Source organism: Suncus etruscus, chromosome 5, assembly GCF_024139225.1.
Source record: "Suncus etruscus isolate mSunEtr1 chromosome 5, mSunEtr1.pri.cur, whole genome shotgun sequence".
NCBI classification, from domain to species: domain Eukaryota; kingdom Metazoa; phylum Chordata; class Mammalia; order Eulipotyphla; family Soricidae; genus Suncus; species Suncus etruscus.
The window spans coordinates 13,402,665-13,429,174 of NC_064852.1; the positions used below are offsets into that span (position 1 = coordinate 13,402,665).

The 26,510-nt window shown below is 44.0% G+C and overlaps 1 protein-coding gene across 5 annotated transcripts in view; it reads left to right on the forward strand.

Annotated features, from left to right (window-relative positions):
- Positions 1-26,510, forward strand: part of GAPVD1 (GTPase activating protein and VPS9 domains 1) — a 99,851-nt gene that overhangs the window by 29,229 nt on the left and 44,112 nt on the right. For 3 of the 5 annotated variants that reach the window (XM_049774114.1, XM_049774115.1, XM_049774118.1), the window contains exons 2-8: positions 8,602-8,819; positions 10,618-11,461; positions 16,315-16,401; positions 17,306-17,440; positions 18,589-18,778; positions 23,325-23,405; positions 24,780-24,940. In XM_049774114.1, coding sequence (XP_049630071.1) covers positions 8,635-8,819; positions 10,618-11,461; positions 16,315-16,401; positions 17,306-17,440; positions 18,589-18,778; positions 23,325-23,405; positions 24,780-24,940 — 1,683 coding nt within the window. In that variant the 5' untranslated portion in view covers positions 8,602-8,634. The remainder of the gene's footprint in view (positions 1-8,601; positions 8,820-10,617; positions 11,462-16,314; positions 16,402-17,305; positions 17,441-18,588; positions 18,779-23,324; positions 23,406-24,779; positions 24,941-26,510) is intronic. The other 2 variants (XM_049774116.1, XM_049774117.1) reach the window with 1 other exon arrangement.

Sequence of the window (26,510 nt, forward strand, 5' to 3'; positions counted from 1 at the left end):
GTTCTGGATTCCCTGTGCTTGTTGTGGGGACTTATATATTTCATTGCTGCATCGCCCTGATGGCTCACTCACTTGGTTGTGGCTCTTTTCAGGGCTACACGGTTGGTCATGGTGCTTGCACACACATTTGTTTGTGGTTGTCTCCAGGGCTCATACAGTTGGTCATGGTGCTTACACACACACTTGTTTGTGGCCGCTAAGAACTGTATACTTTTTCCTTTTGGAGCTGCAACTGGCAGGGCTCAGGGGTTACTCCTGGCTCTGTTTGTGCTCAGGAATTACTCCTGGCGGTGCTCGGGAAACCATATGGGATGCCAGGGATCGAACTCATAGCAAATGCCCTATCCGCTGTGCTATCACTCCAGCCCCTGAACACTTGTTCTTGTTTCTGGACCACACCTGCTAGTGGTGCTCGGGATAATCCTGGCCCTGGCTCTGAGCTTGGGGTTGTGCTCCTGACTGAGAATCAGATCTAGGCCTTCTGCTTGCAAAACAGATGCTTAGCCCTTTGGGCAAAAGCATGCTTTTGGTTTCTGATGGCAGGAGTCACACTCACTCTGGGGACAGTGCTAGGGACCAAAGTTGAGGCCTCAGGCCTACTCTACTGCTGAGGTATGCACTCTGCCCTCCTCCACTTCCCTCTTTGCTTCCTCCTTCCTTCCCTAATGTAACCTCCATTACAAATCATTAATCACTTCCTTGGATGTACTTTTAATTTAGAAACTCACTGGACTAAGCCGCAATCCCAGTTAAATACACTGTTCTGCTTAGTCCTCGTCTACCCACAGCAGAGAAAACAGACACACCCACTGTGCTAATATCACCCTAGACTCACATCACAGCCTGCACACCATTAATCCTCCAGCCCATCCACCACTCCCACAGTCCCAGGTAGCTAATCCACACAGCATCTCTCCTCAGCTCTCTACCCCACCCCACATCCCATCATCATTAGTTCCTTGGGCTTAGAAAATCTCAAGCAGCCAGAGAGGTTTCTGCTGCAGCTCAGAGATGATAGATGGAGACATGGCTGTATAGACAGGTGGACCTACATTCGTGATTGATATTTCTCCTTGAAGTAACTGCCTATTACCTGGTTAAAGCCTATCCTCACTTGATTACTAATTCCCTCCCTTAATCCAGTCAATAACATGTATATTTTAGTCCTTCCCTCCTGAATTCTTCCCAGTATGTCAGAATACTATTATGTTTTCATCTTTAAATATATACATTTATATATATGTACATATATATATATTTCATTCCTCCCTTTCTATTCCAGTGTCATGATTACCATGCTCTAGCTGTAATCATATCCCTCTAGCATTGCCAATTCAACAACACCCCACTGATCATTGGACCCAGCACTTCCAATCCTTTAATCCCACATCTTTTCTGGTTGGTTCTGTGCTGTGAGGACAGCAGGGTAGAGGGATGGGAATCACATTCTAACTGGGGCACTCATTTCTGTAGTCTCTGGAACCCATTCCTGGCCCTGGTGCTTGCATATCTTTTTACTTGTAGTTCTAGTTGGGGTCACATCCCCTGCAGTACTGGTATACACCTGCCTGGGGAGTGGCCGGAAGTAACACCAGGAGTCACAGACAGGAGAGCTACAGGCCTATGCCTTGGCCTATGCAGATAAGCAGCTTCAGGGATTGAATTTGCAGCCTTGTGCTTCCAAGTCAGGGTCTTCATCCTTGGAGTCGTCTTGTGACCCTATTGGCTGGTTTTACTGTATGTATATTTTTTTACTTTATTTAAAGGAAATGCTTCACATAGTTGACCATAATACATTTGTTTCCAGATAAGTGAAAGCAAAGTTATTAAAAAATAAAAAGAAGGGGCTGGAGAGATAGCACAGTAGCATGCCTTACATGCAGAAGGATGGTGGTTCGAATCCCGGTGTCCCACATGGTTCCCTGAGCCTGCCGGAGGCGATTTCTGGGCATAGAGCCAGGAGTAACCCCTGAGCGCTGGTGTGACCCAAAAACCAAAAATAAATAAAAAGAAAGGAAAAGAAGAAAGTTTGGGACTGGAGTGATAGCACAGCGGTAGGGTGTTTGTCTTGCACGAGGTCAACACAGTATAGACCCTGGTTCAATTCCTGGCATCCCACATGTTGCCCTGGGCCTACCGGGTCTGGGTGCAGAGATAGCAGAAGGTTTAGTTAGTTCTTGTTGTTAGCTGTCCATTCTGATGTTAAATGTTAAATTGTCATCCTATAGGGTGGACAGCATCAAACAAATGAAGTTGTCCAGAAATTCAAAGTGCTATTACTGATACTGTGACTTTTAGGGGGCATGTACTCAGCTGCCAGGCCTCCTGGAAGAAGGGAAATGGGAGGAGAGAGTGCCAGCACTCGCTCCAAAAATCCCTGGTGATATCAGTCCAAATGCCAGGATACCTGAAGAATTTGTCTCTGAAGGGAACCGTAGAGGGGTGGTGAGGCAAGCCATCGCGAAAACGGTGATTCTGGGTGATGGAGGCAGCAGGCATGGCTTCAGCAGAGCAGGGGCTTGGCCTCCTCTTCCCACCCCTCCCATCCTGAGATGGCCAGCTCTCTGCTCTGAGGGCCAGTGTGTCCATGATCTTTCTTTTTTTTTTTTTTTTTTTTTGTTTTTGGGTCACACCCGGCAGTGCTCAGGGGTTATTCCTGGCTCCAGGCTCAGAAATTGCTCCTGGCAGGCACGGGGGACCATATGGGGCGCCGGGATTTGAACCAATGACCTCCTGCATGAAAGGCAAACGCCTTACCTCCATGCTATCTCTCCGGCCCCCATCCATGATCTTTCACGGCTCTGTTTACGTCTTGTTCAAGAAAGAGTGAGACTATGGAGCTGGCCCAGCTTGAGCATGGTGACTGCATTTGTGGGCCTGGTTATGGCTGCCAGACTCCCGCCTGGAAGAAGGGAGAGCGGGGGAGGGTGCCCTCACTTGCTCCAAAAAGCCTTGGTGTTATCAGCCTCCTAATTGGCATACCTGAAATTTGGTCAGATTGGTGTCCCCAAAGAGAACCAGGAATTGTAAAGGGGTGAGGGGTGATGAGGCAGGCCACTGGGAGAATTATGATTCTGGGCGCTGGGGGCAGCAGGCGTGGCTTTAGCAGGGTGGGGGGTTGGCCCGCCCTCTCTGCCCAAGATGGTCAGCTTTTTGCTTCATGGGTCGTGTGTTGGTTTACAGGTGATCTTTAATGGCTCGGTTTACATCTCACTCAAGAGGGGGGCTCAGTAACCCCTGAGCACTGCCGGGTGTGACCCAAAAACCAAAAAAAAAAAAAAAAAGAAAAGAAAAGAAAAGAGAGGGAGTCTATGGAGCTGGCCTGGTTAGAACATCAGTTTTACTGTTTAAAGAACTTTACCATACTCTGAAAATTAAAAAAGGAGGAGGGACACTTGGGAATCGCTGTATTAGTATAATAGAAATGCTAGTATATAAAGATTAATCTTTTGGGAGGTGAACCTGCTTGTATTTGCATTGAAACAGAGGAATACATTTTGTTTGTTTTTGGGACACACCCAGTGGTATTCAGGGTTTACCCCCTTCTGACAGTGCTCTGGGGGCCATCTGAGGTGTAGGGGATTAAAGCCAGGTCAACCTAATGCAAAGTAAGCATCTTACCCTCGGTACTATTTCTCTGGTCCCTAGAGGATACATTTTTACTGTACTCTTTTGTTAAGATGGAATTCACATAGCATAAACTTTAAACTTTAGTTTTAATTTAAGCCACCCGCTCTGGCTTATGGCTAAAACACTAACACCACAGACCTGACTGGCATTTCAGAATCAGTGGTGAGGGGGGGAAGGAAATGTATGAGTGAAGTTTGGTGGGATCCTCAAGACCAGAGCAGCGCTAGAGAGGGGTGCTTACTGGAGACGTAGACAACCATGGCACTGACTCTGCAGAAGGGAGGGGCGCAGCGTGATCACCAGCAGCTGAAGAAACATTTTGCGGGAATACTGTGAAGTTTTGCAAAGTCAACGGTTTGTATCAGTGAGTTGTGCAAAGTAGCTGGAAAGATCGGTTAGGGTTGAATTTGAGAAGGTTGTAAATGCCATAAACGTAAAAAGTTTTTTCCTGGAAGCCAGAGGAAAACACTGAAGACATCTTAAATAGAACGGTGACACAGTTGTAGTGATTTAGGTAAATGAGGTGATGATGTTATCTATAGACACAGAATAATTTATATGGTGCCCACTGTTTGTGGATGAATAAGCCCCCTGAGATCCAGAGAAGGTGCATTTTGTGTCCAGGTCACAAACTCATTCATGAACCTCACAGGTCACTTTTCTTTTGGTTGTTGGCCACACAGAAGGTGCTTGTAGTTACTTCTCAGTTCTGCTTGAAACCTTGCCGTTGGAAGAGACTTTACTGCTTTCAGCAATTTTACTGATTGCCTCCTCATTGTTAAAGGACTCTGTGCTGGGCCCGGAGAGATAGCACAGCGGTGTTTGCCTTGCAAGCAGCCGATCCAGGACCAAAGGTGGTTGGTTCGAATCCCGGTGTCCCATATGGTCCCCTGAGCCTGCCAGGAGCTATTTCTGAGCAGACAGCCAGAAGTAACCCCTGAGCACCGCCGGGTGTGACCCAAAAAACCAAAAAAAAAAAAAAAAAAAAAAAAAAAAAAAAAAAAAAAAAAAAAAAGGACTCTGTGCTGTGCTTTTCTTCTGAGTATCTGGGCAGAGAGCCCCCTGGAGGATGTCAGGGGCACCACATGAAGGGGGACATAAGTTACAGACTACGTAGGCCCTGTCTATGTGCCACCGTTTATTTTTTTTTTTTTAAAGTGTCACCGTTTTTAAAAAGTACACGATACTTTTCTCACTGTTTTAATAGTGACTAATCTTGGTGAAATAGACTTCTTTTGAAATTATAATTTTTGGGTCATCCCCAGCAATGTTCAGGGCTTATTCCTGGCTCTGCACTCGGGGAATCACTCCTGGTAGTGCTCGGGGGACCAAATGGGATGCTGGGAATCGAAACTCCTTGCTGTACTATCTTTCCAGTTCTCAAGAAAGTAACTTTTGAAAATAGTTAATGTTGATATCTGAAATGTTTCTGGTCATCAGTGCTTCATTAAAGTAAGAACATTCTGGAGGCCAGAGTGATAGCATGATGGGTAGATTGTTTACCTTGCACAGGGCCAACCTGGGTTAGATCCCTGGCATTCTATATGGTCCCCTGTGCCTGCCAGGGTAATTTCTGAGTGCAGAGTCAATAGTAATCTTTGAGTACCGCTGGGTTATCCTCCCCCAAGAAAAACCCCAAAATAAATATTCTTTTTTCAGTGCTCAGGTGTTACTCCGGGCTCTGTGCTCATAAATCACTCCTGGCAGGCTTGGGGAACCATATGGGATCAAACCTGGGTCTGTCCTGTGTCATCTGCATGCAAGGCAAATGCCCTATCACTGTGCTATTGTTCCAGCCCCAACACTTTTTTAATTTCTTAAATCAACAATTAAAAACTTTTAAATCCTGTTTCTTTATTTTATTTATTTTTTTTTTTGGTTTTTGGGCCACACCCTCTGACGCTCAGGGGTTACTCCTGGCTATGTGCTCAGGAGTTGCTCCTGGCTTCTTGGGGGACCATATGGGACGCCGGGGGATCGAACCGCGGTCCGTCCTAGGCTAGCACAGGCAAGGCAGGCACCTTACCTCCAGCGCCACCGCCCGGCCCCATGTTTCTTTATTTTTTAAGTTATTATTATTATTATTATTATTTTTTGGTTTTTGGGCCACACCCGGCGGTGCTCAGGGGTTACTCCTGGCTGTCTGCTCAGAAGTAGCTCCTGGGGGCCGGGCGGTGACGCTAGAGGTAAGGTGCCTGCCTTACCTGCGCTAGCCTTGGACGGACCACGGTTCGATCCCCTGGTGTCCCATATGGTCCCCCAAGCCAGGAGCGACTTCTGAGCGCATAGCCAGGAGTAACCTCCGAGCGTCACTGGGTGTGGCCCAAAAACCAAAAAAAAAAAAAAAAAAAAGAAGTAGCTCCTGGCAGGCACGGGGGACCATATGGGACACCGGGATTTGAACCAACCACCTTTGGTCCTGGATCAGCTGCTTGCAAGGCAAACGCCGCTGTGCTGTCTCTCCGGGCCCTTAAGTTATTTTTTAATATAATTTTTATTTTAATTATAGTGGCTTACACATCATTCACAGTAATAATATCTCTCCGGGCCCCGACATTTTAATTTAAGATACAAGTGTAATATGATTTGATGCATGAATTATTACAGAATATTTACTACAAGGTTAAATCGCACATGCTTCATGTAATCTCCTCCTTCTTCACCTCCTCATCTTTCTCTTCCTCCTCCATCACTTCCTCCTCCTCTTCCTCCTCCTTGAGCCCAGGAATCTCGGTAATGCTTAGAGTACTCTGTGGGAGGTCAAAGTCATGTCAATGGCAACCTACCTGTTGTTCTGGTTTGACCCCATTTTCATGTTCTCAACATGAGAATGCAAAAGTTCTATTCTTAGAGAAACTTTTTTTTTTTTTTTTGGTTTTTGGGCCACACCCAGTAACGCTCAGGGGTTACTCCTGGCTATGTGCTCAGAAGTTGCTCCTGGCTTGGGGGACCATATGGGACACCGGGGGATCGAACCGCGGTCCGTCCAAGGTTAGCGCAGGCAAGGCAGGCACCTTACCTTTAGCGCCACCGCCCGGCCCCGTCTTAGAGAAACTTTTGCATATAATCATAATCATAATAATTTTTTTTAGACCACATCTGGCAGTGCTAGAGCTTACGCCTGCCTCTGTGGTCAGGGATCACTCCTGGCTGGGTTTGGAGATCATATGGAATATCAGGAATTTAATTTAGGTTGACTGTGTGCAAGGCAAGCACCCTACCAGCTATGTTATATCGTCAATCTCTCTAACCTCTATAGCAATTCATTCTTTTTTTGTTTTTGTTTTTGGGCCACACACAGCACCGGTGCTTAATGTTTCTGCTTGGGTGCTCTGCACTCAGAAATTACTCCCAGCTGAGCTCAGGGTGGTATGTGGTGCTGGGGATCAAACCTAGGTTGGCTGTGTGTAAGGCAGGCAAGCACTCTACCTACTGTACTCGCATCACCCCAACCCCATGATTCTCAGTGAGTGGTATTTTTCTAAGTCAATGACTATTTGCTGTCTGGACATAAGATTGTATTCTGTTACCTAGACTACTTACTGCTCTTTGGTTGATATAAAACATTTGTGGTCTGGCAGGCATTCTCGGTTCAAGAGTATGGCTTAAGTAATAATGCTTTAAAATACATGTGCTCTTTGGATCAGTTTGTTTAGCTCCTAGATAAACAAGACTTGTGTGATTCCATTTATTCCTTGGGCAAATGTTTGTTTAACTCCTGTGGTGACTCTGGCCCTCTCCTCAGTTCCGAAATTGTAGCTCTGAGAGAACCAAACAGGCAAGCTGTGGCCTTTACTATACTCCAAACAAGGTGCCTGTGGATACTTGTAATATAGTGCAGTACTTAAAAAGGTGAAATAAAGGAAGAGGGAACCGGAAGTGGTACTTTCTATTTTCGAAAGAGTTGTCTAGAAGACCTTTCTAGTAGACATTTGCATAGACTGCTTTGAATGAAGCAAAAGCTCTCACTAACCATGCACAAACATCTGGATACATACAGGGGAGTTCACTAAACGGTCTGCGTGCTCTGGCTCTTTGCATGAAGGAGCTGGCTATAGTGCCTTTTTGCATTCGGGAGCACCTTAACCCATGAGCACTGATGGGTATCACCTCTAATCAAAAATAAAGGAAAAAATCTGCAGAATAACCTCCCAGACAGAAGAATCAGAACATGTAGGGGCTCAAGGATGAGGCATGCTGAATCTGTTCAAACAGGGAAGGCAGTTTATTTGGGTCGCTGTGAGCAGGAATAGAATGGCAGAAGTAGCCAGAGATCAAGCACATTGGACTTTCAGATCTGTTTGAACGTCTATAAAGTGAGCTGGGCCGACTAGTAGTAGGGGAGTAGAGTGAGCCGACAGAAGTTTAAAGGACAGTCTGCTTGAAAGAGAACAGACTTCTAGAAGCACAAGACAGGAAGCAGGGAGTTCTGTGAGGAAGTGGTTCCAGCCTCTTGGTGACAGGGTAGAAATGAAAGATCACTTACAGAAACTAGAAACTCCAGCAGCTTTATTGGGAACTCTTTCTCTTTTTTGCTTTAATGATTTTTGTTCATTTTGTGGGGGGTTGGGGAAATTGATCATACCTGGTGTTACTCGGCTTACTCCTTGCTTTGTGCTTAAAAGTCATACCTGGTTTAGTGGACCACATGTGGTACCAGAGATCGAACCAAGGTCTGCTATGTGCAGTGCCTTAATAACTATGTGCTATATCTCTGGTACCTTAAATATATTTTTTACCACTTTTTTTCCTATTTTGAAATGGAAATGCTTTTGTAATTAAATGATACTCTTTTTAGGTTCTGGGGACCATATGGGATGCCAGGAATCGAACTGGGGTTTGTTCCAGGTTGGCCCGGCCCCATGCAAGGCAAACACCTAACTGCTGTGCTATATCGCTCTGGTCCCTGATTTTCTATTTTCCATTTTGGAGAACAAGTGACCTAATTTAAATTTTTCTTTTAATGCTCAGTGATCAAGATTTGGACCTTTCCCACATTTGAAGATGGTGAAACTGGATATTCATACTTTGGCCCACCACCTCAAGCAGGAGCGCTTGTACGTCAACTCAGAGAAGCAGCTCATTCAAAGGCTTAATGCAGATGTACTTAAGACTGCCGAAAAGTTGTATCGGACTGCATGGATTGCTAAGCAACAGAGGATTAATTTGGATCGGCTTATTATAACCAGGTAAGGAAAAGTTTAAAAAAAACAACACGGGACCGGGCGGTGGCGCTAAAGGTAAGGTGCCTGCCTTGCCTGCGCTAGCCTTGGATGGACCGCGGTTCGATCCCCCGGTGTCCAATATGGTCCCCCAAGCCAGGAGCAACTTCTGAGCACATAGCCAGGAGTAACCCCTGAGCATTACCGGGTGTGGCCCAAAAATAAAAAAAAAAACAACAAAAAAACAAACACATTAGGGGCCGGTGAGGTGGTGCTAGAGGTAAGGTGTCTGCCTTGCAAGTGCTAGCCAAGGAAGGACCTCGGTTCAATCCCCCGGTGTCCCATATGGTCCCCCCAAGCCAGGGGCAATTTCTAAGCGCTTAGCCAGGAGTAACCCCTGAGCATCAAACAGGTGTGGCCTGAAAGACCAAAAAAAAAAAAAAAAAAAAAAACCACATTAAAAATATTTTCTTTCTTTTGGGGCCGGAGAGATAGCATGGAGGTAAGGCATTTGCTTTGCATGCAGAAGGTTATTGGTTCAAATCCCGGCATCCCAAATGGTTCCCCGAGCCTGCCAGGAGTGATTTCTGAGCATAGAGCCAGGAGGAACCCCTGAGTGCTGCCGGGTGTGACTCAAAAACCAAAAAAAAAAAATTTTTTTTTTCTTTTATGGGGAGGTGGGGTTTGGGTCATACTTGGTGGTGTAGGCTTATTCCTTCTTCTGTGCTTGAGGATCATAGTTAATGCTGGGGATTGGAAATGGGTTGGTTGAGTTTAGGGCAAATGTCTTCCTCTCAAGCTCTCTTTCTGGCCTAGGAAATGGTTTTATGTTCTTAATTTTTCTTTGTTTTTGATTCACACCCAGCAGTGCTGGAAGCCTCCTCTGGTTTTGTGCATGGAGTTTCCTTGAGAAGTGCTGGGGAACTGTGCAGTGCAGGGATCGAACCTGCACCTCTTATACACAGAGCATGTGCAGCATTCTTTGACCTTTCTCTCTGGCCCTTAGGTTTTATCAGCCCTCGAGCTAGAGAGATAGCACAGTGGGTAGGGACTTTGCCTTGCATGTAGCAGACCTGGTGTCAATCCTTGACATCCCATATAGTCCCTTGACACAGCACCAAAAGTAACCTTTGAGCACTGCCAGGGGTGGCCCCAAAACAACAACAAAAACAAAACCCCTAATTTTTATCAGTCATTATAATTCTATTTTGTACAAAGTAAAATTTTTATTTTCTACAAAGTAAAAATGGTTTTTTTTTTTGGATTTTGGGCCTCACCTAGCGGGGCTCAGGGCTTACTCCTGACTGTGCTCAGAAATCACTTTTGGCAGCCTCAGGGGACCATATGGGATGCCTGGGATTGAACCCAGCTTCGTCTTAGGTTGTCTACGTGCAAGGCAAGTACCCTCTCCGTTGTGCTATTGCTCCAGCCCCTCCTTTTTCCCCTTTCTTTGTGCTTTGTGTTTTTCCTTTCACATATTACAAAAACAAGATGGTTTGGGGCTGGAGAGATAGCACAGTGGTAAGGTGTTTGCCTTGCAAGCAGCCGATCCAGGATGGATGGTGGTACGAATCCATATGGTCACCCCCAGAGCCAGCCAGGAGTGATTTCTGAGCACAGAGCCAGGAGTAACCCCTGAGCACCGCCAGGTGTGACCCAAAAAACAAAAACAAAAAACCCATGATGGTTTAATAAAAGATTTTAGGAATTCAGGACTCTCTCTTTGCTGAGATTATAATCAGTTCACAGTTCTGTGTTTTGTGTAGAATATGCATGAGATCATTGTCACTTTTAATTTCTAAAAATTTTGCTGTTTGCTTGCTAGTGCGGAAGCTTCCCCTGCTGAATGTTGCCAGCATGCCAAGGTCTTGGAAGACACGCAGTTTGTTGATGGCTATAAGCAACTGGGCTTCCAGGAGACCGCATATGGAGAGTTCCTCAGCCGATTAAGGGAAAACCCTCGTCTCATTGCCTCCTCGTTGGTCGCCGGAGAGAAACTTAATCAGGAGAACACACAAAGTGTCATTTACACAGTTTTTACCTCTCTCTACGGGAACTGCATTATGCAAGAAGATGAAAGCTACCTCCTTCAGGTTTTGAGATACTTGATTGAATTTGAGCTTAAGGAAAGTGACAACCCGAGGCGACTCTTGAGGAGAGGGACTTGCGCCTTCAGCATCTTGTTTAAGCTTTTCTCGGAAGGACTCTTTTCGGCCAAGCTTTTTCTCACGGCTACTTTACACGAGCCAATCATGCAGTTGCTGGTGGAAGATGAAGATCACCTGGAGACAGATCCCAACAAGCTCATTGAGAGGTTCTCCCCGGCGCAGCAGGAGAAGCACTTTGGAGAGAAAGGCTCGGATCGGTTCAGGCAGAAGGTTCAAGAGATGGTGGATTCCAACGAGGCCAAGCTCGTGGCCTTGGTGAACAAATTTATTGGCTATCTCAAGCAGAACACGTACTGTTTTCCGCATAGTCTGAGGTGGATCGTGTCGCAGATGTACAAAACCCTTTCCTGTGTGGACCGGCTGGAAGTGGGGGAGGTCAGGGCGATGTGCACTGACCTCCTGTTGGCCTGCTTCATTTGTCCTGCAGTTGTCAACCCGGAGCAGTACGGCATCATTTCTGACGCTCCCATTAACGAGGTGGCAAGATTTAACCTGATGCAGGTATGCTTTTGCTGTGAAGAGTAAACGTGGCATTCCCTTGAAGGATGGTTGGTTCCCACTGGGGTTGGGAAGAGAAACTAATGGCACTCATATATTCTCTTTGTTCTCTTTTCTAAAATGGTTTTATATGCTGCTGTTTGTTTGTTTGGGCCACACCTGCCAGTGTTCAGGGGTTATTCCTGGCTCTGCACTCAGAAAGTACTCCTGGTAGGCTCTGGGGGACCATACGGGATGCCAGGGATGGAACCTAGCTCGGTTGTGTGCAAGACAAATCCTGTCCCTACTGTGCTATCGCTCCAGACCACTGCTACTTTTTTTCTTTTTTTTTTCTTTTGTTGTTGTTATTGCTGCTACTGTGTCACACCTAGCTGTGCTCAGGAATAACTCCTGGTTGCCTCAGGAGACCATATAGGATTCCAGGGATTGAACTCATATCAGCTGTTTGCAAGGCAAATGTTTCCCCACTACACTATAGTTCCAGCTCCTATATGCTTTTTATTAATAAAACCTATAATATTAGGATTTAAAAAAAATTATATTTTTGGGGGTCGCAAACCCAGCAGTGCTCAGGGGGCTATACTTGGCTCTGTGCAGGGGCCCAGTTATGATACCTATGATTTGAGTGGAGGTTGAGTGCTTTTATCCTTATGGTATCTCTGTCCCATCATTTTTTGTTGTTGTTGTTGTTGTTGTTGTTGTTCTGGTTTTTGGTTTTTGGATCACACCCACTGGCGCTTGGGTTAGTTCTAGCTCTGCGCTCAGAAGTTGCCCCTGGCAGGCTCAGGGACTATATGGGATGCCGGGAATTGAACTTGGGTCCTTTCCAGGTTGACCGCATACAAGGCAAATGCCCAACCGCTGTGCTGTTGCTCCGGCCCTGTGTCCCTGTCCCATTATTTTGAAGTGTGCTGACCCTGAACAGTGTCAGGTGTTGCTCATACCAGTGGCCAGTTTCCTTTGTGCTGGGTTGGACACAGGACTTCATATATGTGAGGCATACCCTCTTTTCTAACTGAGTTTTATACCTGAATCTGCTGTTAATTTTCTTTTTTAGGGGGAAGGATTGGGCCACACTCAGCGGTGCTCAGGGATTACTCCTAGCTCTGCACTCATAAATTGTTCTGGCAGGCTTGGGGGACCATATGGGATGCTGGGGATCAAACCCGGGTCTGTACTGGGTTGGCCGTGTGCAAGCAAATGCCTTACCACTCTGTTATATCTCTGGCCCAGCCTGATAATAATTTTCAAACGATCTCTTCACATCCTTTGTATGATTAGTTCAATTTTCTAGAGTAAGTCCATCGTCCCTTTTCCGTAATTTAATTTTTTAATTTTTAATTTTTTTATTTTTGGACCACATCCTGTGACGCTCAGGGGTTACTCCTGGCTATGAGCTTAGAAATCGCTTCTGGAGGGGCCGGAGAGATAGCATGGAGGTAAGGCGTTTGCCTTTCATGCAGGAGGTCATCGGTTCGAATCCCGGCGTCCCATATGGTCCCCCGTGCCTGCCAGGAACAATTTCTGAGCCTGGAGCCAGGAATAATCCCTGAGCACTGCCGGGTGTGACCCAAAAACCACAAAAAAAAAAAAAAAAAAAAAAAAAAAGAAATCGCTTCTGGCTTGGGGGACCATATGTTACGCCGGGAGGATCGAACTGTGATCTGTCCTGGGTCAGCCGCATGCAAGGCAAATGCCCTACTGCTGTGCTATCGCTCTGGCCCCTTCCGTAATTTCAAAATTCACAATGACTGAAAATAAAATTTCTTATATATATGTTTGTATGTATAATTAAAAATTTTAATTTCTTTTGGGGTCATACATATCAGTGCTCAGGGTTGGTTCCTGATCTTTTTGTATTATTGCTCTAGCCTCTCTTACATATATATGTATATATATTTTTTTTCAGGTTTGGTTTTTGGGCCACACGTAGTGCTCAGGAGATACCCCTCACTTTGTACTCAGAAATTTCTGAGTGGTGCTTGGAGGACCATATGAGATGCTGGGGATCAATCCCAGGTTGGCCTCATGTAAGGCAAATGCCTACTATACTTTTTCTTTGGTACCCCTCTTATGTTTATTTTTTTATTTTTTTTGGTTTTTAGGGTCACACCCATTTGATGCTCAGGGGTTACTCCTGGCTAAGTGCTCAGAAATTGCCCCTGGCTTGGGGGGACCATATGGGACACCGGGGGATCGAACTGCGGTCCTTTCTTGGCTAGCGCTTGCAAGGCAGACACCTTACCTCTAGCGCCACCTCGCCGGCCCTTGTTTGTTTTGTTTTTAATAATAGAACCTAACCTGAACTAACATAAACTATTTGTAATTGTTGCTTATTTCTTTTACAGCTAATGATATTTATGTTTATTTGTTTTTCTGCAGAAAATGTTCATGTGTTTGTTATCAGACACTACTCTCTGCATTGGATATATTACATATATCCACTAGTCAGCCTCTCTAAACTGATCAAACTCTGCTCTTTTTCTTTTTTTGTGCTGCTGGAGATCAGTTCCCATGCCACATGTCCTAGGCGAATCCTTTCTCACTAAGCCATATCTTTCTTTAGTCCTAAATCTTTGAATTCTAGATCCTGAAACTTTTCTGAAAAGAATTTCAGAAAAATACTGTTTGGATCTACATTAGCATTGTTTTTGCTACTTAAGTCATTTTATTATTTTTAATTGTCGTGATTTGTTTGGGCCATACCTGATGGTGCTCAAGGCTAATTCTTGATTTTGTTCAGATGTGGCTTTTGTGATACTGTGTAGAACCTGGGTTAGCTGCATGCAAAGCAAGCACCTTACTTGCTATACTATCTCTCTGGCCCCTACTATTTCTTTCTTTCCTTTTTTTGGAGGGAGCACACCCATGGTTAGGGCTTTTCCTGGGTCTGTTTTTGGAGATTACTCTGGCAGTGCTCAAGGGACTGGCTATAAGGGGTGTTGAGGAATGAACCCTGGTTGGCTGCATATAAGACGAGAATCTTACCTGTTTCTCTGGTCCCATGATTTTATTTATATTATTTTGTTTTGGGGTCATATGTGGTGGTGCTCAGGGCTTATTCTTGGCTCTGTGCTCAGTGATCACTGCTGGTGGGGCATGAGGGACCATATGGGATGCTGGGAAATTGAACCTGGGTTGGTTGCATGCAAGGCAAGTGCCCTACCCACTACACTATTGCTCTGGCCCTTATTTTTGTTGTTGCTTTTTGTTTATGTGTTTTTGGGTTGCATCCAGTGTCACTTGGGTTACTTGCAGCTCTGTGCTCAAAAATCACTCCTAGCAGGCTTGGGGGACCATATGAGAAGCCGGAGCTAGCACTCAGATCGGCCACGTGCAAGGCAATGCCCTAGTTGCTGTTCTGTCACTCTGACCCTCTTTCTTAAAGGGAAATTGTAATCGTATCAGAATTCTTTTTCTTTTATTTTTTTTGTATCAGAATTCTTATGAATATTGCAAAAAAGAGACTGAGTTGTTCAATTGTTTGTGAATTTTATTTTTAAATATTTAATGATATAAAATGATATATTTAATAATAAAAAATATCATTTTATCAAATGACTTTATGATTAGTCCTATTAGTATATTTTGTAATTAGTTACATAAAAATCCCTAAAATACCCTCCCCCAAAAAAACCCCAAAAACTTGGGGCTGGAGAGATAGCGTGTGGAGGTAGTGTGTTTACATTGCATGCACAAGGATGGTGGTTCGAATCCCGGCATCCCATATGGTCCCTGAGCCTGCCAGGAATGATTTCTGAGCACAGAGCCAGGTGTAACCCCTGAGCACTGCTGGGTGTGGCCCCCCCCAAAGAAAATCTCTAAAATAAAATGAAAATAATTATTATCTGTGAAACAATTTATTCTTAAAATAATATACTTAGAGTTTACATTTTTTCATTCCAATAGAAATTTTTTTTTTTTTTGCTTTTTGGGCCACATCCGGTGGTGCTCAGGCATTACTCCTGGCTGTCTGCTCAGAAATAGCTCCTGGCAGGCACGGGGAACCATATGGGACACCGGGATTCCAACCAACCACCTTTGGTCCTGGATTGGCTGCTTGCAAGGCAAATGCCTTTGTGCTATCTTCTGAGCCATTCCAATAGAAATTTAACACCATGCCAGCATATATCACTGTTGGTCATTTTTGGATGTGCCTTACCTTAATTCACACAGAATGCAGCACTGGCATCAATGCATCAATCATTTTTAAATTGAGTAAAAATGGCGAATTTTCCAAGGTAGCATTATATGAAGTCAGCTTTCAACAAAGTGTCTTTGAGAAACTTAAAAGAAAGTCAAAACTTTTCAGGTGTGTGTGTGTTTGTCATACTCAGTAGTGCTCAGAGCTTGGCTCTGTGCTCAGGGATCACTCCTGGGGTGCTGGAGATGAAGCCTGGGTTGGCTGCATGCAAGGCAAGTGCTTTATCCACTTTACTCTGGCTCAGCCTAAACTCAGAACTTTGTGATTCTGTGAGTCGAATCTAGGGCTATGAGAGATCAGTGATCCATCATGAGTCGCATCCCCTTGCTCTTCTTTGGAACTAAATCTAAATAGAGGAGAAGTTGACCGAAGCAAGATACATATTTTATCTGTTTTTTTTTTTTTTATTTTTGTTTTTGGGCTATACCTGGCGGTGTTTAGGAGTTATTTCTGACTGTGCATACAGGAATTACTGTGCTTGGGGAACTATCTGGGGAAACCCTCTACTGTGCCAGGGATCAAGCTGTACCCTGTGTGAGGCAAGTGTCCTGCCGCCTGTGCTCTCTCTACTGTAGGGTGTTTGGGGTAGCAGGGTTGGCTCAGGGGACCTTGGAAGGCCCTGGTATCAGTGTCTTCTCCCTTTCCTCTGCAGGTTGGCCGCCTTCTGCAGCAGCTGGCGATGACTGGCTCTGAGGAGGGAGATCCTCGGACGAAGAGCAGCCTGGGGAAATTTGACAAGGTAAGCATGAATATTCCTTAGTGTGAAATGATTTTGTGGGAACTTGCCAAAGTATTACCTTAAGATTTCTATTCATTAAGTATGCCTGCAAGGAACTTAGGAAGGAAATGCTCTTTTGCAGCTATTTTTGGTCCGTTTTAATAGGATATGCCTTTTGCTCAGAAGCATATCAAAGATGTCATAAAGATGTCTGGGCCTCTGGTAAGGGAAGTGGGCACACGGGTGATGGGAATCGGTGCAGGGAAACCACCAATAACAGTACCAAAAATCACAGCACCACAATAAAAATGAAAAGGAAAAAAAAAGAACTGGGACTCGCTGTTAGAAATGTCAAGGAGTGGCCGTTGCAATTAAAATCAAGGAATCATTAATGCTCTATTTTAAAAGTCTGATGCTTTTTGAAATGTGACAAAAACAAATGGTAAATGAATCAGCAAAATTATAGCTTTCATCACTAAGTCTTTCATTCACATTTATAGTATTGTTTAACGTACTCAATAAAACTTGAATTATATTTGGAGTAGACTGTTTATTCAGCTCAGTTGGATGTTCAGTGAAATTTTCCTTTCACCTCTGAGTCCAGTCTGCATTTTTTCCTCAAAAGGTTCTTGTTCGTATCCATTTTTTGGTGTAGCTTTTTAGATTTCTACCAGAATGTTCTCCCACTCACGCTATCCTGCTCCTTTCATGACTCCACAGAGGAAGCAGAGAGAGCACTCGTCTTTCAGTGGTTGCCAGATTATCTTGAACCTTATTCTCGATTGATTTATCTCTTATTCTCTCAAATGTCGGATTTCACGTAATTTACTTTGATATGGTTTTAGTTGGCTTGCTCGCCTTGGCCTGCCCTGCCGTGCAGAGGAGAGGGGAGAGGCGCCTCACTGTGATGCTCTTGTTTGAACAGGGCTGCGTTGCTGCTTTCCTAGATGCTGTCATCGGGGGCCGTGCGGTGGAGACCCCTCCCCTGTCTTCTGTCAACCTTCTGGAAGGGTTGAGCAGAACTGTGGTGTATATGACCTACAGTCAGCTTCTCACTCTGGTAATGGCTTTACTTTTATTGTTTCCACTTAGTATTTTTGTAATAGGAGCCATACCTGGTGTTGCTTAGGGTGGGGGAGGCATAGGATGCTGGGGACAGAACTTGGGCCCTGCATATATTAAGTGTGTTCCTTTTCACTTGTGCTATCTCACCAGCCCTTTGGCTTTGTTGTTGTTATTATTATTATTAATTTCACTTTGGCAGGCCAGGGTGATAGTAGTGGTGGTGTCTGGGTGTGACTCCTGGCAGTACTTGGCAACCAGGCCTAACAGTTCTTGTGCTTTTGTTTGTTTGTTTGTTTGTTTTGGCCATACCTGGCTCTGCTCAGGACTTACGGCTCTGCACTCAAGGGTCACTTTTGGGGGTGCTCAGGGAACTATATAGGGAGTGCCAGGGATTGAACTCCGGTTAGCTGTATGCAAGACAAGCGTTCCACCTGCTGTGCTCTCTCCAATCCCAAGGCTTGGGAAGCCTATGCTAGAATTCAGTGATTTTGGTGCTGGTGGTCCCCATGCCCATCTGGGAGTTGCTCAGGAGCCCCCACAGCCACATCCAGTGGTGTTCAGGAAGGTTCTGCCTGCCCGGGACCTAGCACACACAGTGCATGTGCCCTGACTCCTGAATTTTCTTCCAGCCCCTATAACTTGTTTGTTTTTGAGCCACACTGACAGCACTTGAGTTACTCCTACTTCTGCACTCCAAAATCATTCTTGGCAGACTCAGAGGACCGCCTGGGATGCTAGAATTGAACCCAGGTTGGCCAACAGCGAGGCAAATTCCCTACTCGTCGTGCTGTTGCTCCAGCCTCCAGTTTTTGTTTGCTTGTTTGTTTTTGGACCACACCTAGCGGCACTCAGGTGACTCCTGGTGCGGTGCTCAGAAATTTCTACCGGCAGGCTCGACATACCAAGTTTTCCATATGAGATACTGGGGATTGAACCCAGGTTGGTTGTGTGCAAGGCCAAATGCCCTACCCACTGTGCTATTGCTCCAGCCTCATGACTTCAGACTTCATCTTTCAGTAGAATTTTTCTCAGAAGTTTCCTACCCACGCCCAGCATAGTCAAAAAAGAGCACAATGTGTGTGACATAGTTACCATGATTGAAAACATGTCTTTTCTAGCTGGTCCCACTCTTTGTCTTGCCAGGTGAATTTTATGAAGAGTGTGATGTCCGGAGATCAGCTGAGAGAAGATAGAATGGCTCTTGAAAATCTCTTGTCAAATCTACCCCAGGCCAAGCTGGGGGCCATCGGCAGTCTGGAAATGACCCCCTATAGTACCCCTCAACTCTCTCCAGCAACAACTCCAGCAAATAAAAAGAACCGATTGCCTATAGGTAAGTTGAATTTGTTTCTATTGAGATTCTCCCTTACATTTAGTATTTCTCTATTAAGTTAATGCTCAGTGTTTTAAAATTAATTTGGTAAAAACCTTTCTCTTGTTTGTTAATAGTAATTCAGTTTCATAAAATCCTAACATTAATGTTTATCAGTAGATTTTAATCTTTTCTAGACATACTTTTTATAATTAATCAATTTTATTGCTTTGGTTTGTTTTTGAGCTATATACTGCAATGCTCAGGGATCATCCTAAAGTGGGGATTGAACCTGGGTTGGTTCTGTGCAAGGCAAGTGCCTTATCTACTGTCCTGTCTCTCTGGCCTCTATGATTGCTTTTGGGATTTTGTTTTTATTTTGGTTTTGGGGCCACACCCCAGTGGTGTTACTCCTGGCTCTACGCTCAGAAATTGCTCTTGGCAGGCTTGGGGGACCACATGGGATGCTGGAGATCGAAACCGGGCTTGTTTCGGGTCGGACAAGTACAAGACAAATGCCCTACCGCTGTGCTATTGCTCTGACCCTGGCCTCTGATTAATTGAAACCATGCTACCTACAATTTGCATTTGCTTATATATTAGTGTATTTAAAAAAACAAATTTTAAATGTCATTTAAGTAGTTCTTTCTATTTTTTTTTAATAATGTCTTGATTTAAACATCATCGTTACAAACATTTTTGTAGTTGAGTTTCAGTCATAAAACGTATACCCCCCTTCACCAGTGCAACCTTTCTGTAGTCCTCTGACCTTTTATCCAGAGTTCTAAATAATACTTTAATGTGATATAATACTGATAATCAGTCTTTCGTTAACTGATTAAGGTACCATATTTGCCGGTGTATAAGACAACCCCCCCTAATTTTGCAGTTAAAACATAGGTTTAGGCCTATATTCGCTGTATCAGACAAAATGTTCCTGTGCTGCAACTGTATGTACCACAGTGAGCCAATCACAACAAGCAAAGATTCCAAGGTTCTACTGTAATAGACTTCCTCTCTGACTCTGGCCAATCTGAGCAGGCTTTTGACAGTGTAGATTCGGGTCCAGAACATTGTCTAATTTGCATGTATAAAAAGCCTGCTTGGATTGGCTGAGTTAGAGAGGCGGTTCGAGCAGCCTGGCAGTGATTGGTGCAGGATCGAGTTGGAAAATTCGTTTTGTGGCAATATTCAGACAATTTTCGTTTAGCAGCATATTGAAACATTTTTCGAGATATACTAGGTGTATAAGACAACCCCGATTTTCGGTTGACTTATTTTTGTTTCAAAAGTCGTCTTATATGCCGGAAAATACGGTAGCTTCATTATAAAATAAAGCAAGCGGTTTTTTTTTTTTTTTTTTTTTTTTTTTTTTGTGGTTTTTGAGTCACACTCGGCAGTGCTCAGGGGAAACTTCTGGCTCCATGCTCAGAAATTGCTCCTGGCAGGCACGGGGGACCATATGGGAAGCCGGATTTGAACTGATGACCTTCTGCATGAAAGGCAAACGCCTTACCTTCATGCTATCTCTCCGGTCCCTAAAGCAAGCATTTGATTTAATTTTTTCAAGTTTATTTAAGTACTGAATTGCAGTGACAAAGCAAATCAGATCTCTAAATGAAACTGAGTTTAATTTTACTTGGTAAACATGTATTGTGTGTGCGCATGGTAAGGACCAGGGGACAGTGGGACACAAGCCATTAAGACAGTTCAAACATACACACACACACACACACACACACACACACACACACACACACACACACGCCGGACACACACACACACACACGCCGGACACACACACACACACCGGAGAGATAGTATGGACACACACACACACAGATAGCATGGACACACACACACACACACACACACACACACACACACGCCGGAGAGATAGCATGGATAGGGTATTTGCCTTGCATGCAGAAGGATGGTGGTTTGAATCCCGACGTCCCATATGGTCCCCAAGCCTGCCAGGGCGATATATGAGCATAGAGCCAGGAGTAACCTCTGAGCGCTGCAGGGTGTGACCCCCCCCAACTCCCCCCACGACAGTTCATACCCTCAGGTTAGCAGCCAGATGTCTGGGTGGAGAGGCCAGTACCCAAAAGTGTCATAAGCACCCAGCAGATATGAGCAACTCCAGGGCTCTGGAGACACCCTGTTTAGCTGGTGACTATGGTATAGAAACAAGTAAACTCTGAGTCTTCTCTTGAGGGTTGAATGGCAGTTTGAATAAATGAGACATAATGTGTCCCCCCCTTTTCTGTTAAGAATTTAACAAGGGAAGCCTTAGTACCACCTTTTTGGGGGCCTCCTGTGTAGTGCGCAGAGGACCTTGGGGCCACTCGGTGAGACTCAGCCAACTGGGCCACCCAGCAAGCACTTTAGCACCAGAATCCTAGGGTTTAGTGCTGCCCTGGCCCTGCAGTACTGGGGACAACCAGGTCAACCCGTAATGCTCAGGAGGCATGTGGTGTGGGGCCTGAATTCATTTGGGTTTGTACAAGGCATATGCCTTAAAATAAAACAAATGATAGCATAGCAGGAAGGGCATTGCTGTGCACACGGCCGACCCAGGTTCAATCTCTGGCATCCCATAAGGTCTCCTGAGCCCTCCAGGAGCAATTGGTGAGCGCAGAGCAAGGTGTAAACCCTGAGTGCTGCTAGGTGTGGCTAAAAATCCAAACATCAACTAACCAAACAAACAAAAAAACAAGGCATGCACTTTAACCCCTGACCTTGATTGCCAGTTTTTTGGTTTTGATTTCTCTGTTGGTGGGGATTGAGCCCAGCAGCTCATACCTGTAAGTTAGCCTCTAATCCCCACTGCAAAGTTTTTATTTATTTTTCCAACTTTTTAGTAACAATGAGGTGTTCAGTGACAGTGAGTTAGCATGGATAGATACTGTATGTCACACTTTTTTTTTTCTTCGGTGTTTCGGTCACACCCAGTGTCGCTCAGGGGGTTACTCCTGGCTCTGTGCTCAGAAATCACTCCTGGCAGGCCCGGGGGATCATATGGGATGCCAGGATTTGAACCACTGTCTGTTCTGGGTCAGCTGTTTGCTAGGCAAACACTCTACTGCTGTGCTATCTCTCCGGCCCCATATGTGACACATTTTGAAGAATGGGATTTCTTTTCTTTTTTGGTGGCAGGGATGTTTGGCTCATACCCTTGGTGTTCAGGGATTACTTCCAGGTCTGTGCTAGGGATTGCTGCTATCAGTGCTCAGGGGACCACAGGCATGAAGTATCAAATATTGTGCTCCTGCTGGGACAGAGAGACAGTACAGCAGGTAACACATCTTGCATGCAGCCAGCCAACCTAGGCACAGAACTAGGAATAAGCCCTGAACAACTGCCACAGATAAGGACACCTCAGAACCAAAAAACCAAAAACCTCAAAACCAGAACACTGTTGGCTTCTGCATGCCACACATATGTTCCAGCCCATTGCATTGTCTTCCCAGTCATGCATGGGATTTAAATTTTTAAGTTTCTAGGAGTGGATTTGTGATTTGTTAGGCATTGTCAGTGTTGGCTTTTTCTATTCTGGAAAAACTCTCTCTCTCTCTCTCTCTCTCTCTCTCTCTCTCTCTCTCACTTTCTCTCACTCTCTCTTTTATTTTTCTAAGTAAATTTAAGTAATTTACTTTTTTCAGTCACTAAAAGAAAAATAAAGTCAGTCCTTACACTTTTGCCTAATATGGAATTATATCGTAGGAGTATACCATTATTTCTTTAGGCTTTTACTTTACTTTTGTCATCCCCCAAAAATTACTTTTTGTAATTAAAATAGAAAAATGGGGGCCAGAGAGATAGCATCGAGGTAAGGCATTTGCCTTGCATGCAGAAGGATGGTGGTTCGAATCCCAGCATCCCAGGAGTGATTTCTGAGTGTAGAGCCAGGAGTAACCCCTGAGAGCTGCCAGGTATGACTCAAACCATAATAAATAAATAAATAAATAAATAAATAAATAAATAAAAATAAGATAAAATAAAATAAAATAGAAAAATGTTGTTGTTTTTGGGTCACACCCAGCAGTGGTCAGGGCTTTTTCCTGACTCTGTGCTCAGGGGTCACTCATGGCAGGGCTGAAGGACTCGCTGTGATAGGATTGAACCTGGCTTTGGGCATGTCCACTGTCTGCCTCCCTGCAAAAAAGTGGAGTCTTACTTCAACTATGCAGTACCAGGGATGGTCACTGGGCCTCTCACAATGAAAACACTTGTTCAATGACATATTCTCTCCTAGTTCCTACTCTCAATGATTTTTAATGTTATATGCCATTTGCACTTTATTAACATGAGGAAATACATTTTTTGAATGAATCAGAGACTTTTCTTCATTTTGTCACTCCTATATATTAGTTCTTTTGTTTCTTTTCATCCAGAAGTTCATTAAACATGGGACTAATGGAAAGTAAGTTTCAATTGTCTGGGCAGGTTTATTTTGTACAGTCAGAGGATTTGTTCACTATGCTTATTTGATATTTTTAGAAAAACATGTTTGTTGTTCAAAGGGTTGATTTTCTTTCCGTTTATTGCTCTCGCATCCCAGGACAACACTTAGCAGCCATCACTGCTTGGGAGTCCTCAGCCACCAACCTTACAGCTCATATCACTCTAGTAGCCCCATTTGGTGGGTAAAAGGCTGTTATTCCTCTCCTCTAACTTTCATTTAAGATAGTTTATCAGTGTGTGTTTCATGTGCATGTTGCTTTTGCTTTCTGGAAATGCTACATACATTTTATCACTTGCATTTTTTAACTGGTAAACTTTTAAACATAGGATTTATGCAGTTTTTCACAAAGTTGAATTTGAATTCATGTCTACTTCAGTAGAACATGATGAGGAAAGAGCATTTGCATTTCCATTTTATGACTTCTGAACCTGCCTTAGACTTTCAGAAGCTATTGTGTACTTTGAATTTTGAGCCAAAAAGTGATGATTGCCAGCTCTGTAGTACTGGTGAGAAAATGACTTTATTTCTTCTTTAAATAGATTACCTTTCCTCAAAATGACATGGAAAGACTTGCTACCATAGAATATTTTGCCAGATGTCTGTGCTTTGATTACTTTGTGTGGAAAAGAATTTTTAGTTAGTATTCTGGCTGTATTGAATTTTATTGCAACCTGAAAGAAAATCAGAATATCTCAGAAGACTAAAACTGAGAGAAATTTTTGGTCTTTCTTAAGCTTTCAGTGTCCCTGAAAGACCAATATGGTATGTTATTTAGGAAAAAAGTATTACCTAACAGATAAGGACAAAATTCTTCAAAATAATTAGATCTTTCATTAGAATGTTCGCATAAAGCAGAAACACAAGCATTGGGAAATCTCTCCTGTATCTTTGGAAGAGGTTAGTTTTAGAAAGATTTCCATTTCAAAATTTCAATTATTATTATGGGAAACTTGATATTTAAATAATTCTTTAGGAAAATAAACCACTGAAGTTAAGTTAATAACTGAGAAGATAAGAAATAAGATGATGCTTTTCTTGGCTTTATTTTGGGGGGGGGTTTCTTTTTGTTTGTTTTGGGCCACAACAGTGATGCTCAGGGGTTACCCTGGTCTTCTCTCAGGAATTACTCCTGGTGGATGCTCAGGGGACCTTATCTGATACTGGAGATTGAACCTGGGTCAGCTGTTTGTATCGCTAGCGTCCTACCCGCTGTGCTATTTATTGCTCTAGCCCAAGTGATAACTTTTCTTGTCACTGGAATCTTCATTAGACCCGGTTGTAGTTGGTTTCTGGCTGGTGGGTCGTTTGTTACTCCTTGTTAGATAAACTTGGATCATTGTTTCTGATGATCAATTGTAAAAGAGAATTTGTATTCATTCTACTTCCCAGTAGAGTAACTGGGAAGGTCTAGTATTTTTCTCATTCATAGTTTCACCACTTTTTTTGTGCATGTGCAAATGGCCTACATTAATAGAACATTTATTTTATATTTAGTATAACATTTCTTCTTTTTCCCTAAATTATCTTACTTGAAAACAATTTTTTTCTTAGCAACTCGGAGCAGAAGTCGCACGAATGTTCTTATGGACTTACATATGGACCATGAAGGATCGTCTCAAGAAACCATCCAGGAGGTGCAGCCGGAAGAAGTACTGGTCATTTCCTTAGGAACGGGCCCACAGCTTACCCCAGGGATGATGTCAGAAACTGAGGTATGAAAGCACTGTTGCGCTTAATGTCACGGTTACTGAGTTGAAAGTTTAGATTCTGATCTTCTAATTAGTATAGTCTAATCAATATTGTTTTTTTTTTTTTTTTTTTTTTTTTTTTGATTTTTGAGTCACACCCAGCAGTGCTCAGGAATTACTCCTGGCTCTCTACGCTCAGAAATTGCTCCTGGCAGGCTCGGGGGACTATGTGCGATGCCAGGATTCGAACTACCATCCTTCTGCATGCAAGGCAAATGCCTTACCTCCATGCTATCTCTCTGGCCCCTTAATGTTTTTTGTTTTTTTTTTAACCAATATGCCTTTAATGAGTATTTCTTACTATTTTTAGTGCTCCTGCCATGATACACCATGAGACATTAAACTCCTAGGCCATGGAGCTAGTACAGGTCTTAAGGTGCTTGCTCTGCATATGGCCCACCTGTTTCAGTGCCTAGCCCTGCATCTGGTTTCCTGAGCATGCCAGGAATAACCTCTGAGCACAGAACCAGGAAAAAGCCCCAAGCACTGCTGGATGCACACTGTGCTCCCCCATTACCTCCCAAACAAGTGAAAACACACTCATTAAATTTTTATGAATAGTTCTTGACTTTTATATATGTGTTTCTGGGGGCCACAGAGATAGTACAGCAGGTAAGGTGCTTGTCTCCTGTCTTGCATGCAGCCAACCTGGGTTGAGTCCCCAGCACCCATAATGTCTCCTGATCACCTGGAGTGATCCCTAAGCATCACCTTACCTAAGTAGAATAAGTCTAGAATACTACTTGATATGGCTCCAAAACATACATACATACATACATACATACATACATACATACATACATAAGCACATATGTTTGTATAGTTCTGAAGCTGGTGACTAGCTACACACCAAAATAGAATTTTTTTGTTTTTGTTTTTGTTTTTTGTTTGTTTGTTTGTTTTTGGGCCACACCCAGCAGTGCTCAGGGGTTACTCCTGGCTGTCTGCTCAGAAATAGCTCCTGGCAGGCACGGGGGACCATATGGGACATTGGGATTCGAACCAACCACCTTTGGTCCTGGATTGGCTGCTTGCAAGGCAAACACCGCTGTGCTATCTCTCCGGGCCCCAAAATAGAATTTCTTTAATATAGTAGTAATAGTAACAGAGATAGAAAGCCAGAACATTGCTTCATGAAACTAAAGAATCTTCCCTAAATGTAATATGAAACATCTTATATTTGTTTCTTTTTTTGGGGGAGGGGGCACACCTTGTGTTGTTCAAGTCTTTTTTTTTTTTTTTTTTTTTGTTCAAGTCTTAATCTTGGCTTCATGTTCAGGGATCATTTCTGGCAGGCTTGGGAGACTATATGTGGTGCTGGGGATCGAACATGGGTCATTTGTGGGCAAGGCAAGCACCCTCCCACTGTACTACTCTCTTCAGCCTCAAACATTTTTGTTTATTTGTTTTTTGGTTTTTGGGCCACACCAGTGACACTCAGGGGTTACTCCTGTCTATGCGCTCAGAAATTGCTCCTGGCTCAGGAACCATATGGGGCACCAGGGATCCAACCCAAGTTTGTCCTGAGTCAGCC